Below are 15,330 nucleotides of genomic sequence, written 5' to 3'. Positions count from 1 at the left end.
TATGATTTTATATTATAAAACTATTTGCTTAGAAAACAATACAGAATAATCTCTGAAAAACTTCCAGATCTAACTAGAGAAGTTCAGTATAGGAGCAAGGTGACAGATAAACTATAAATATATTCTTTTTATATAGTCATAGCTAATTAAAAAGATTAACTTAAAAATCTCATTCATAATAGTGATACCTATAAAATAAACTTTAATTACTAGAAAAACATGCCATTATTTGAAGGGAAAAACTCAATTATATGTCTTTTTCTAGAAACAGGAAGAAAATAATCTATAGTTCATTTGGAAAAGTAAATGTGTAAGAACCACCAAGAATTTTTGTAATAGATTTGTGATAACAGAAAATTTGTCACACCAATTAGAAAAAGGTACAATAAAGCTGTTGTAAAAAAAAAACATCAGTAAAGAAGTGAACATAGAGATAAATAGACACAATGGCCAGCTTCCCCAAAGCAGGCAATCCAAGAATGCAAGCTAGACGTGGCCATGCCTTTTCTGACCTAATCTTGGAAATCATACGCCATCACATTCATAATATCTTCTGGGTGATACATCAGTCCTATGTGATGTGGGAGGGGACTATATAAGGCCATGAATACCAAGACGTGAGAATTATTTGGGGCCATATTTGAGGCTGGTTATGAAAGAATTCTAGTATGAAACTTCTTAAAACTATTTAAAGAACACATAAAAAATAACCTAAACTTTTGTGTACAAGATAAAATTAAATAATATGTGAGAGGTAAATTGAAACATCAATAACAAATATAAGAAAAAAGGACTTACTTGGACAGAAACTTATGGAAACATTAATTTCATTTTGTGGTTGCAGAATCCCACTCAGCACACTAATCTTGAATGTGCCATCTTTGAAAAGTTTGCCAGTATTACTAATATCCAAAGTCCATTTCACATCTTGTTTTGAAGTATTATGTAAGACAAGATCCTGTTTATACACACAAAATACATAAATAAAAAGACATTTATAAAAATTATAATATGCAATAATATGCATTATAATATGCAATATAAAATTTAGCTTGTTTTACCATGCCAAGGTGAAGAGGCTGTGTACAAAGTCAAGTGATTAAAAGTGGAATTCACATGGGGTGCCTGGGTGGCTCAGTCAGTTAAGCATCCGACTTCAGCTCAGATCGTGATCTCATGGTTCGTGGTTTCGAGCCCCGCATCGGGCTCTGTGCTGACAGCTCAGAGCCTGGAGCCTGTTTCAGATTCTGTGTCTCCCTCTCTCTCCACCCCTACCCCACTCGCACTCTGTCTCCATCTCAAAAATAAATAAACATTAAAAAAAAGTTTTTTAAAGTGGAATTCACAGATAGTTTTAAAAGTGATGTTAGGCAAACAAAGGGGTATGCAAATATGTTCATAGCATATTAACAACTATGAAAAATACACAAAGGATAGAGACCAGGGTAAAATAAAAATGTCAAAAAGCTATGCTAGTTAGCAAGGATGCTGAGTAACAACTTTCATTCATGATTGTGAGACTGTAAAATGGTATAGTCCTTGAGGAAGACAGTTTGGCAGTTTCTTATAATGTTAAGTATACAATACCATATGACCCAGTAATCCCCTTCCTAAGTATTTACTTAAGTGAAAATTCATGCTCACATAAAAATGTACATGTTAATGTTTATAATAGTTTTGTTCATCGCCAAGCAATGGAGGAAAAAACAACAACCAAGATTTCCTTCAAATAATGAATGGATAAACATTCCATACAATGGAATAAAATTTAGTGATAAAATAAATGAAGTATTAATTCACACAAAAATATAAATAAATGTAAAATATATTTTGCTAAGTGAAAGATGCCAGACCCAAATGGCCACATTTTATATAATTAAATTACCTGTCATTCTGGAAATGCAAAATCATTTGGATGGAAAAAAAGAACCAGTGGTTGCCAAGTGTTGGTGGAAAGAGGAGTAGTTGACAGCAAAGGGGTTACATTGAGGATTTTTAGTGTAGTAAAACCATTCTGTCATGTATTGAAGTGGTAGGACAATTATTCTACATATTTTTCAAAACCCATAGAACTATATACCACTAAGAGTTAACTTAAATGTAAGTAACTTAAAAACAATCAACCAAGGTACTGGGAACCCCAGGATACATCGTAGATTACAACAAAGTATATTACAAATGTATGAGATAATCTCACGGAAGTTAGTGGAGACTGAGGAGGAATGGCCGAAGCAACTGCAAAACTGTGTTTGGACTGGGAATTATAGAGCTAAAGACAAAAAGTTACTCTTTATTAATACTGTACGCTAGTTGGCAAATATATTAGCAATTCTAGATACAGGTTAAAAATTCTGAAACTTCTTTACTAGTACACTAGTAAAAGTATACACTTTTACCTGTACTTTATACAGGTAAAAAAATACATAAATAAAGTATAAATAAGAGAGCCAGATTTTTCATGGTCAGAGAAAGGAGTTAAAAATAAGCAAGGAAGAAAGATTGGAATAAACCTTGTGGTGCTGGATTAAAGTCAGAGACATCAGTTTGAACCCATGTTTAAATAGATAAATAGATACATGGATGGATGATAGAGATAGAATGATAGATAGACAGGGGCACCTGGGTAGCTAAGTAGGTTGAGCGTGCCACTTTGGCTCAGGTCATGATCTCGCAGTCCATGGGTTCCAGCCCCATGTTGGGCTCTGTGCTGACAGCTCAGAGCCTGGAGCCTGCTTCGGATTCTGTGTGTGTGTGTCTCTCTCTGTCCCTCCCTCACTCGTGCTCTGTTTCTCTCTCTCAAAATAATAAACATTAAAACACAATTTAAAAAAAAGAATGATGGGGCGCCTGGGTGGCTCAGTTGGTTAAGCGTCCGACTTCAGCTCAGGTCATGATCTCACGGTCCGTGAGTTTGAGCCCCACATCAGGCTCTGTGCTGACAGCTCGGAACCTGGAGCCTAGTTCGGATTCTATGTCTCCCGCTCTCTCTGCCCCTCTCCTGCTCATGCTCTGTCTCTCTCTGTCTCAAAAATAAATAAAAACATTAAAAAAAATTTTTTTAAAAAGAACGATAGCCAAATTATGTATGTGTGTATTCACTAGTATACACACAAATATTTCCTGATTCTATTTGCCAAAGGGGCTTAGAACATGTGACATCCCAGCAGCAGCTAGCACATCTAGTGTACAGATCTTGATTTCTAAATACCATTCTTCCATAAATGGTACTGGGGTTTCTTGAAGAAAATGTTGATTCTAGAACTGGAACAAGCAAAATAAAAGACAAGCCTGGACCATTTTATAGTGCCAGAAAGTAAGAGAATGCTTAAAAATCATGATGGAAGTATGTCAAAGGACAAGTCTAAAAGAATTCCTAATGGCCAGAGCTGGAACAATTTTAATAACAAAATAAATAATGTGATAATGTGATATTGGATTATAACTGAAAGTATGAAGTAAATATTTGTGAAGTCACATTGATATATTAATAAAATAAATAAATAAAAGGAGGGAAGGAATAATAATGCTTACAGAAAAATTCTGAATAATATATGTAAATAACCCCGCCAAAAGGTGGAGCTTGACCACCAACCCATTGAGTGTGGGCTGACATTGATGACTCACTTCCGAAATATAGAGTGTGAAAAAAGAAAAACAGTTTGTCCAACTTTTTTCCAAGTCTCCTGACATTTATCACTACCAGTAAGCCATACACAATATCATGTACACCCTTCACATGTGACAAAAGAAGACATTTCAGCTGTTACACTCTTCCCTGAAACCCATAAAAAATAAGAATGCAGTCGAGAAAGGTGTAAAGAATCAGACAAACCAAAATTAAAGAATATTCGGAAAAAATACCAAACCAGTATTCTTTAAAATTGACCAGGTCATAAAAACATAAGTGAGACTGAGAGCCTGCCACAGATCAGAGGAAACTAAATACAATATGGTATCCTGGATTGGACCATGAGACATAAAAGGACATTAGTGAAAAACGGGTAAAACCCTGTGGGAGGCCGGACCCCGGTGCCAGGCTGAGACCTGGTCGAGCAACGGCTCCCTGTTGACTCAGCCAACCCGGTGGTTCCCCCTCCCATTCCCCCACTTGCAAAGGCATACGAAAGCCTTGTCAAGGCTGAGAAAGCTAATTCCTGAAGCCTGTGGTCTGTGGGTGTTGGCAGTAATGTTACCCCCCTTTTCTACCCCGGGTCAAATAGAAACAAACATGGGAACTGTGTTTTGCTAGCAATCTATCAACAAGGTCTTGTTGCGACCCGTTTAGAAAGTTCACAAGGTACACAGAACTAAATGTTTTGGTTGGCAGCGATCATGTGAAACCTGTTTATTCTTAAAATGACTTGATCCATAAGAGTCTTGATATAAAAGATTGGGTACAGCAACAATAAAGCCATCACTTGGGCCATCAGCCCAGGCAGGGGACCCTCCTGTTCCCAAACTGGCTTCTCTTCTCTTTTTTTTTCTTACATTCCCTTACCCTCAGGACCCTGATCTCGGTGTTTGTTGCGCCGGTCGCAACAAAACCCAAATAGAGTCTACTGTCTAACTTATAATTTTGTACTAATGTTAACTTGTTAGTTTTGAAAAATGTTCTGTAGTTGTATAAGGTGTTAGCATGACGGGAAGTTGTGTGAAGAGTATACATAAAATCTCTGCACTGTCTTTGTAAAGTTCTGATAAATCTGGGAGCTATATGCATGACATGTGTGCAGACTTGTGCAACAGACTATTACAATAAAACCTTGAGCTAGGTATTTTTCTAACTTTACTCTTCAAAATTTGAAGAGTATACAATGATCCATGCAATTGGCACCACAACAAAATAACATACTTCCTTTCTTTCTAAAGTATGATTGATTTAAAATATTTAGGATTAAAAAAATAGGCGATTTTATTCCCAATGTCTCTCTGTACTTAAATATCTATTTAGTTCTAAAATTTGCATCTTATAAAGAAAGAAACATCTTTTAAAACAGAAGGTGAGCATGAAATTGTACTAGTCATTTGAATGCCTCATTTTTTCTCATTCTGAAATGAAGAAACGGCAGATCTCTAAAATATCCATTTTCCAATCCTAGCCCAAGAATAGAACTGATACAGTCATCTATAAAGAAACATTTAGTATGTGTACCACTGTCATTTTAAAAATAATCTTATCAAAATGATACATGTTAGTAGCTTACACAAATAATTTAAAAATACTTATAAAAACCAGTTGTCCCACTCAACTCCTTCTCATCAACAGCTCTGCTTCCCTGAAACAACCAATTTTAGCTAATTCTGATTTGGATTTTCTCTGATAGTTATAGCCTTATTCTCAATATAATGTTGATATGGCTTACTTGAGGCTTTTTCATTGCTGCCATAACAAATGACCACAGACTTAGTAGTCTAAAGCCATACAAATTTATTAAACTACAGTCTTGTAGGTTAGAAGTTCAACAGGTTTATCGCCGGACTAAGATCAAGGTGAAGGAACCATGATCTTTTCTGGAGGGCTCTAGGGAAGGCTATTTGCTTGTCATTCCCAGTTTGTAGAGAGCAAACACATTCTTTGCCTGGTGGCCTCCTTTTCACCATCTTCACATCTAGCAACATCAGATCTCTCTACCTTTCTTCTGTCATCACATTTTCTTCTGAGCACAGTCAGGAAAACTTCTCTGGTTTTAACCATTCACATGAGTCAAATGGGACCATCTAGATCATCTAGGATAATCTCCCTTGCTTAGGGTCTTTAATGTCAATCACATTACACATCAGCAAAGTATCTTCTGCAATAGAAGATAGTGTACTCAAAAATTCTAGGGATTGAAATTGGATAACTTTGGGGGCCATTACTCTATCACATGGCTATGTCATGATTTATCAGACCCAGATATTGTCTCTTGAGTGCCCACTAGTGAAGATGAGGATTTAGCTCATAGATACTATCTCCACTCCCCTTTCCACCTCCCAATTGTGGATATTTAAATTATTTTAATTCTTCCATAGTCACCTGGTAACTTGAAGTAATATATTTATATCTCTAGTTCTTCTGTCAACTTTACACAATTTCCTTTAATTACCCACTGAGTAAAATGAGTTTCACTCCTTTCTTCTACCATTCCCAACCCTTCTGTCAACTTAACCTTCACATACACATTGTACATATCAAACACTTGTCATTTTACATGTAATACACTATATAGGATCAATTTGAATTCTGCCCCACAAACATATTACGACTTCTCTGCATAATATATTTTATTATGACTATGTAAATATCATTCATGGCAAATCCAAGCAGTATATTAGAATCACATTTCCTTCTCTGTGGGGCCAATATGACCACTTTGCCACTCAAGACAGAAGGCTCTTGTCTAGATCATCTTTTATTATGCCAATTGAAAACAATTCAATGATATAAAATAAAATCATATTTATAGAGGGATTGCTTTTCTTTTGGAATTCAATCCAATTCAGTTCACTAATGCTTCCTTTCTAGTCCCAACACAAAGTCTTTTGCATCCTTGAAGTTATATTATAGATAGAAGTCTTACTGATAGTATGCTTAAAACCATCACATTTTATTTTTTTTTTTTAATTTTTTTTTCAACGTTTTTTATTTATTTTTTTTGGGACAGAGAGAGACAGAGCATGAACGGGGGAGGGGCAGAGAGAGAGGGAGACACAGAATCAGAAACAGGCTCCAGGCTCCGAGCCATCAGCCCAGAGCCTGACGCGGGGCTCGAACTCACGGACCGCGAGATCGTGACCTGGCTGAAGTCGGATGCTTAACCGACTGCGCCACCCAGGCGCCCCAAAACCATCACATTTTAATGTCAGAAGAGATCCTTTATTGTTCTCTATAATTTCATGTAGCACTTGGCTATTATTTGACGCATAAAATGTTAAATATTTTCTCCATATAATTTGCCCTCAAAGCTACAGAGGTTCAAAATTAATTGCAGGAAAAGCAATATATAAGATAATAAAGGGGCACTACAAATACAATTTTCTACTATGTATGTATGAGCTTCCTTTTTATTCATGTCACTCTTTTTTCTTTCTAGATGGATTAATTAGGAGAGAGAGAGATGCAGAGATATCTAGTAAGAAAAAAAGAGTAGATTGTCATAGAAGTCACTTTATTATATACCTGAACTTTTCCCGTTTTTATTATTACCTTCCACCACATTTCCTTACCTGTATGGAACATATTTCACATTAATTTAATCATAGCCCCATTTTATATAAGGAGAGACAGATGATTTAATTCTATTTAAAATATTTTGGGGCGTGCCTGGGTGGTTCAGTCGGCTAAGTGTCCTCCTCTCGGTTTCAGCTCAGCTCATGATCTCATGGTTTCGTGAGTTCAAGCCCCTCATTGGGCTCTGTGCCAAGCATGGAGCCTGCTTGGGATTCTTTCTCCATCTCTCTCTACCCCTACCCTACTCACACTATCTCTATGTCTCTCAAAATAAATAAATAAAACTTAAAAAAAGGAAAAGATTCTTTAAAAAATAAAATATTTTGAATAGTCCTATTAAATATATGCATATATAAAAATGGCTTTATATGTGTCCATATATTTTCATAATTACTTCTGAGAAATACAATATATAGATATGCAAGTTCTCTAAGAATGAAAGTATTCTTAAAACAAATGCTTCAGAATAATCAACTCAATAAACTAAAAACCACAGTAAAAAGAAAAGTTGTAAACTGCATCATTTCTCTATACATACCTGAGTTTTTGTGACTTTGTTATTAGGATCCATAGTATAAAATGGGATTTCAAATGAAAAATCAGTGCTGGATAATGTCAATGGTGCTTGCAATACTATGAGAAGAAAATAAATGTACTGATAAAATATTAAGAGATATTAGCTCATAGTTAATTATTACTATACTTCTCAACCTGAAATAAAAAATATTTTTTGTATTTTTATGTACCCAGAGAGAAAACAAAATCACACTTTAAAACATTCATAGAATATCATGTTTAATCACATCTATAAAATTCCAATTTTGTATTTTAATGATAATTAATTACAAGTATAACAGAAAAACTATTCTTGAGACAAGAAGAGTATAAAATATACTAAATATTAAGCTGAGAATAATGTAAACATAGTTAAAATAGTCACTATAATAGAGTTTGACCAATGCAAAAGTACAGAAGTGAAAAGAAACATGACTTTTGCAAATACACCTTTTTGGTCTTTTGACAGCGTCTTTTGAAGAGCAGAAATTTTTAATTTTAATGAAGTCCAGCTTATCAATTCTTCTTTCACAGATCTTGCCGCTGTTGTTGTATCTAAAATGTCACTGCCAAACTCAAGGTCATACAGATTTTTTCTTTTGCTTTCTACTAAAAGTTTTTACATTTTGTATTTTACATTTAGACCCGTGATCCACTTGAATTAACTTTTGTGAAGGGTGTAAGGTCTATATCTAGATTCATTTTTCTTTGTGATGTCCTGTTCTTCAGCACCATTTTTTGAAAAGAATATCTTTTCTGAGCTATATTGCCTCTACTATGTCAAACATCATTTGACTACATATGTGGGTCTATTTGTGGGCTCTCTTTCAAAAAAATTGTTTTAATGTTTATTTATTGTTGACACAATGTGAGAGACAGAGTGCAAGTGGCGGAGGGGCAGAGAGAGGGAGACACAGAAACTGAAACAGGCTCCAGGCTCCGAGATGTCAGTACAGAGCTCTATGAGGGGCTTGAACTCACAAACCGTGAGACCATGACCTGAGCCAAAGTCAGCCGCCCAACTGACTGAGTCACTCAGGCGCCCCATGGGCTCTCTTTTCTATTCCACTCATCTATTTGTCTGTATTGATGCCAAAACCAAAGTCTTGTGATTACTGTACCTTTGTAGAAAATCTCTAAGTTGGATAGTGTCAGTCCTCCAATTTTGTTCATCACCTTTAGTAGTGTGTTGGCTATTATAGGTCTTTTCCTTCTCCATATAAACTTTTAATCAATATGGCAATACCCACAAAGTAAGTTGCTGGGGTTTTTATTAAGATTGCATTGAATCTCTGGATAAAATTGGGAAGAACTGCCATCTTAACAATATTGAGACTTCCTATGAATGAATGTGGAATATCACTCAATTTATTTAATTCTTCTTTGCTATCTTTCATCAGATAAATTTCTTAACTTTCCTTATATAGATCTTATAAATATCTTGTTATATTCATACCTAAGTACTTCATTTTTGTTGGATGCTAATATAAATGGTATTTTGTATTTAATTTCAAATTCCATTTGCTCATTGCTTGTGTATAGGAAAGCAATTGACTTTTGTATATTAAACTTATATCCTGCAACTTTGCTATATCAGGTTATTAGTTCCAGAAGTGTCTTTCTTAATCGATTCTTTTAGATTTTCTACATAAACAATGATATCTTCAATAAACAAAGAATTTAGTTCTTCCTTTTCAACCTGTGTATCCTTTGATTCCTGTTCATGCTCTACTGCATTAGCTAGGACTTCTAGTACAATGTTTAAAGAGTGAAAAGGGTCATCCTCGCTTGGTTTCTAATCTTACTGAGAAAGCTTTGCATTTCTCATCATTAAAAATGATGATAGCTTTAGGGTGTTTGTAGATATTTTTTATCAAGTTGAGAAAGTTATGCTCCAGTCCTCATTTACTAAGTTGTTTGCATGAAAGCGTATTAGATTTTATGAAATGCTTTTTCTTCCCCTGCATCTATTGATATGATCATGTGATATTTTCTTCTTTAGTCTGTTGATATGATGGAATGCATTACTTGATTTTTGAATGTGAACCAACCTTGCATACATGAGATAAATCTCACTTGGTCATGGTGCATAATTCTTTTTATACACTGCTGGATTTGATTTGCAAATATTTTATTAAGGATTTTTATATCTATGCTAATGAGAGGTATTAGTCTGTTGTTTTCTATTGTTGCAATGTCTTTGCCTGGTTTGGGATTAGGGCAAAAATCACCTCCAAATGAGTTAAAAAAGTATTCTTTCTGTTTCTATCCTCTGAAGGAGATTGTACAGAATGAATTATAGAGAATCGGTATGATTTCTTCTCTAAATGTTTGATAGAGTCCACCAATGAACCCATCTGGGCCTGGTGCTTTCTGTTTTTGAAGCTTATTAATTATTGATTCAATTTCTTTAAAAGATTGAGGCCTATCCAGATTGTCTATTTCTTCTTGTATGAGTTTGGGCAGATTGTGTCTCTTAAGGAATTACTCCATTTCATCTGGTTATCAAATTTACATGCATACTGTTGTTGATATATGATCCTTATTATCTTTTTACTTTGAAGAAGCATTTTCTAGAAAAAATGAACTGCTCAAGATTAAAGTCTTACAGGCTAACATTTTGATCACCTTAAATCTTCACTGGGATCCAGACTGTCAGGCAATGATATAACAGTTGGTAATGAAGCCAGCACTGCAAGACTCACCAATGATCATGAGAGAATAGGCAAAAATCAATAGACATTTGAGAAACTCCTCAATATGAAGGAGAAATAATTCAGCAAAAATTGAGACAATGGATAGTCAACAGAAGAAAATTTCAAAGAAATAATAATACAAGTAGAGATAAAAGGTGTTTTTATTTTTTCAAAAGTCCGTATGTAAAGAAATAATCAGAAAAAAAGTTAACCCTTGTTAGTTTAAAACTGCCAAAATAATTTCTTAAGACATAATAAAGTCAGAAAAATATCCTGGGAAGTACAACAAAAAGATAAGGAAAAGGATAATAGGAGAGAATATATAATTTAATTAATATATATATAACATAATCCAGGAAGTACAAAATACAACAATAGAAGTCTGAACGAAAGAAATACAGAAAACAGTGGGAAGGAACTTTTCAAGGAAATAATTTATGAAAACTTTATAGAACTGGAAGACATGAATTTCCATATTGAAAAGGTCCACAAGAACTTAAGACAAAAGGTTCACACTAAAGTCACCATTGTGAAATAATGGAGTACCAGGGATAAAAAGCAGCTTCTAATAGCTTCTAACAGGGAAACGCTAGGTCCTATGTAATGGATGGGGAAGAAGAATGTCATCAGACTTCTAAACACAACAGTGGAAATTAAAAGGTAATGATAATATCTTCGAAATTTTGAGGGAAAATTATTTTCAATCTAGAATTTCATACTAAACCAAATTATCATTTAAATATGAGAGGCAAATAAAAGACATTTTCAGAGAAGGAAATTCTCAATTATCTCCCTTACACTCTTTAGAAGCTCCTGGAAGATGTAATCTACCTAAACAGTGAAGTAACCCAAGAAATAGGAAGGCAAGGGACTGAAAAAACAGGAGAGTCAAGACAGAAAAGAGAAAAGAAAATGCCCACATTATAGTGAAAGGAAGTCTTAGACAAGAGTTCTGTCACAGGAAAAGAAAGCACTCAGTGCATGTTGGAGCAGGAGGTTGTTGTGCTCCAGAAGGGCTGCTTTCAGGGAATGAGAACTTATGACACATTATCTGACAGGGTAGACTACCATGTGGAACAGTGTCCATATAAGCATAATACAGAGCTTTGTGGCATGGAAGGATTTTGTCAAATATTTAAGGACATATGAGGAATTAGTAACTCCAGGGATAAATAAAAAGTTGAAAGAATGTAAATAAAATACGCAGATACACTATTTGGCTTAACAATGAACAATATATTGTCAAAACAATTAAATCTCTGATAAAAATTTTAATTGAAATTTAAACTATAATTATATTGCAAAATTTTTAAGAAGAATTAGAGTTTCAAGTGAGTGAAAATGCTTGTCATTAAATAAGTGTTTTCATTAGATAATTAATGAAAAAAGTCACTGCGTCTTGGGTGCAGGATAAGCCTTGAGAAGGAGATGATGGATTACAATTCTGGGTTAGCACTATTTTAATTTTAAAAGGAATGCATGTAATTTGGGAATAAAGAGGTAACAGCAAGCTTATGAGTCCCCTACTAAGGCATCATCCTTCTATTGAGGGGATATCTCAGAGAGTAATGGACTTGACCAAGTTTCCTTGCAAACATAAAAATGGAATTGACTAAGGGTGTTTGGGTGGCTCAGTGGGATAAGCACCTGACTCTTGATTTCGGCTCAGGTAGTAATCTCACAGTTCATGAGATCGAGACCCAAGCCAGACACTATGCTGAGAATGTGGAGCCTGCTTGGAATTCTCCCTCTCCCTTTGTCCCTTTCCTGGTCTCACATATGTATGCATGCACTCTATCAAAATAAACATTTTTAAAAATTGGAATTGACTAGTGGACTATTTCAAAGAAAACTTTTGACACGCATTACCTGTCCAAATGGCCAACCAAAAATATCTGGAATTTATGGATTTATGAGACAAATGACAATTCCTCATATAGACATTTCCTATATGTATAACTATTAAGAGTATAAAAATGGGAAGCTCCAAACAAAAAACAGCTTCCTTTGAGACAAAGGTTTCTACAAATGACTTTCAAAAGTCAATTCAAAAGCAAAAGGCATCTTAAGGAGGGAGAAAAGGACAATTTGGAAACCTGTGTCTAATAGATGCCAACTTCTACAAAAGAAATGTTACATCTCTGCCTGATTATATTTTTATCGTTTGAATCGTTAGTAAACTTTGGTGTTGATAAGTTATATGATACAACCAAGTTTGCTTTGACATTCCAATCCTCTCTGGAAATACAGCAACATTTTAAAAAAAAATTTTTTTTTTTAACGTTTATTTATTTTTGAGACAGAGAGAGACAGAGCATGAACGGGGGAGGGGCAGAGAGAGAGGGAGACACAGAATCGGAAGCAGGCTCCAGGCTCTGAGTCATCAGCCCAGAGCCCGATGCGGGGCTCGAACTCACAGACTGTGAGATCATGACCTGAACTGAAGTCGGACGCTTAACCGACTGAGCCACCCAGGCGCCCCAGCAACATTTTTTTTTAACAAATTAAATAAGTACTGGGGAGCCAGGGTGTCTCAGTCAGTTAAGCACTTGACTCTTGATTTCAGCTGAGGTCATGATCTCATGGTTTGTGACTTCAAGGCCCGCAATGGGCTCCACAATAACAGTGCAGAGCTTGCTTGGGATTCTCTCTCTCCCTCTCTCTCTTTCCCTCCCTGTTTCATGCTCTCTATCTCAAAATAAATAAATAAAGTTAAAAATAAACAAATTAAGTATAGAAATTGTTTTTGTTTTTGTTTTTTTAGAAAATGTTGAACAAGTTTTAAACCATTAAAAATAGGAAAAAAAACAGTATTACACATATACCAATTCTGTAGCTAGGGAAGATGGTCTAATCTTTAAAAGAATGTTAGAAATCACAGAGGAAACAATAGCTAAATTTCACTATAAAATTATTTTAAGAGATTTATTGAAAAACAAACAAAACTAAAGGCAAACAATGAACCTTAGAAAAAATTCACCGTAAAAATGAAAAAAAAGTAATATAAATAAGGAAATCAGTGGCATCTATCAGACAGATACATAACCATACTGATAAAGGCAAAGTTCATGAACAGATAACTTATATATGAAATATAGAATTAATAGCAAAGACAGAAAATTTTAATCCTCATGAGTAATCAAAGAAATTGACATGAAAATTGAAATGATATACTTTTAATAACATAGAAAAATATCCTATTTCTTTAATTCAATGCTGGTTAGAGTTTACACTGAAGGAGGGTTGAAACAGCAAAACTCTTTACAAAAGCCCTTTTGCAAAATGATCTAGAGCTTTAACATGTATATACTTTAGAAGGAATGCAGCCAATGAAGAGAATATCACTGAAAAAAAATCTAAACAGGGAAAAAGTATTATACATAAAAATGTTCACTACAATATTTATATGAATAAGAAAATTTTTAAAAAACAACCTAAATGCTTAGAATTATGCTTATATAACCTATAAGAGATACTTACAGGATGAAATATTCTATAATAGCTATCAGTGTTAATTTATACAATTAATAAGAGTGTATAACATCTAAGTAAAAGTTTCTTTTTTTAATTTTTTTAATGTTTATTTTGAGAGTGAGAGAGATAGAGCACAAGCAGGGGAAGGGCAGAGACAGAGGGAGACACAGAATCTGAAGCAGGCTCCAGACTCTGAGTGGTCAGCAGAGAGCCCGACACAGGGCTTGAACTCACGTACTGCGAGATTATGACCTGAGCTGAAGTCGGACACTCAACTAAGCCACTCAGGCGCCCCTTTAAATTGTTTTTTTTTTTTTTTAACATTTATTCATTTTTGAGAGAGAGAGAGAAACACAGCCTGAGCGGGGAAGAGGCAGAGACAGAGGGAGACACAGAATCTGAAGCAGGCTCCAGGCTCCAAGCTGTCAGCACAGAGCTCGAGGCGGGGCTTGAACTCACAGACCACGAGATCATGACCTGAGCTGAAGTAGGACACTCAACTGAATGAGCCACCCAGGCTCCCCTAAATAAAAATTTCTATTAAGAATGAAGAGATTTCAACTGAACACAGGCAGGAAGATCACAACTATGTTAAAAAATAAAATAATAAAGGCATATAACAAAAGAAGAGTAAAATACCAACATATTAATAATACTATGCTCTAAATATTCACATACTAGATGACATTTCTGTGTTTCTAACATTTTCCAATCTTCCATAATGATGGTACATTAATTTTTATTTGTCAAGTAGGTAAATTTTATCTTTCATGAAAATAATTTACCTAATTAGGAGAACAAAATTAGACAATGATTTTTTCCCAAAAAAGATATCTTAAAACAAGAGAGAAAACTCCACAGAGGCTCCCTACCAGCTGCAGACTTTCTAATTCTGTATTTTATTTTTAAAAATTTTTTTTTAACATTTATTTATTTTTGAGACAGAGAGAGACAGAGCATGAACGGGGATGGGGGTGGGGGGGTGGGGAGGGGTTCAGAGAGAGAGAGGGAGACACAGAATCTGAAACAGGCTCCAGGCTCTGAGCTGTCAGCACAGAGCCCGATGCGGGGCCTGAACTCACGAACCGCGAGATCATGACCTGAGCCGAAGTCAGATGCTTAACCAACTGAGCCACCCAGGCGCCCCCTAATTCTGTATTTTAAAAAGGAATGAAATAAATCTCTGCATTGTATATGCTACTTTAATGAGGCTTCTCTTACTAGATGCCAAGTGTAATTATCAACTGAGCACTATTTTATTATTAATGACAACTTAATGTCAGAATTAAAAAACAAAATATTGCATAATATAGCATAGACTAGACTTAACTTTTCATGAAAAATACTTAAACACATGTAATAAAATGCAAAACCACCAAAGCTTGCCAAAGTAGG

The 15,330-nt window shown here is 34.9% G+C and overlaps 1 protein-coding gene across 1 annotated transcript in view; it reads right to left on the bottom strand.

Annotated features, from left to right (window-relative positions):
- CFAP47 (cilia and flagella associated protein 47) overlaps positions 1–15,330 on the bottom strand; it is a 540,470-nt gene that overhangs the window by 414,739 nt on the left and 110,401 nt on the right. Inside the window, exons 23-24 of the mRNA XM_058712583.1 lie at positions 7,749–7,843; positions 799–958 (exon numbers count right to left, since the gene is read on the bottom strand). Of these exons, the coding sequence (XP_058568566.1) occupies positions 799–958; positions 7,749–7,843 (255 nt within the window). The remainder of the gene's footprint in view (positions 1–798; positions 959–7,748; positions 7,844–15,330) is intronic.

Source organism: Neofelis nebulosa, chromosome X (assembly GCF_028018385.1).
Source record: "Neofelis nebulosa isolate mNeoNeb1 chromosome X, mNeoNeb1.pri, whole genome shotgun sequence".
Taxonomy (NCBI): Eukaryota; Metazoa; Chordata; class Mammalia; order Carnivora; family Felidae; genus Neofelis; species Neofelis nebulosa.
The sequence above is the reverse complement of the archived record's forward strand: the minus strand, read 5'-3'. Positions and strand labels throughout refer to the sequence as shown.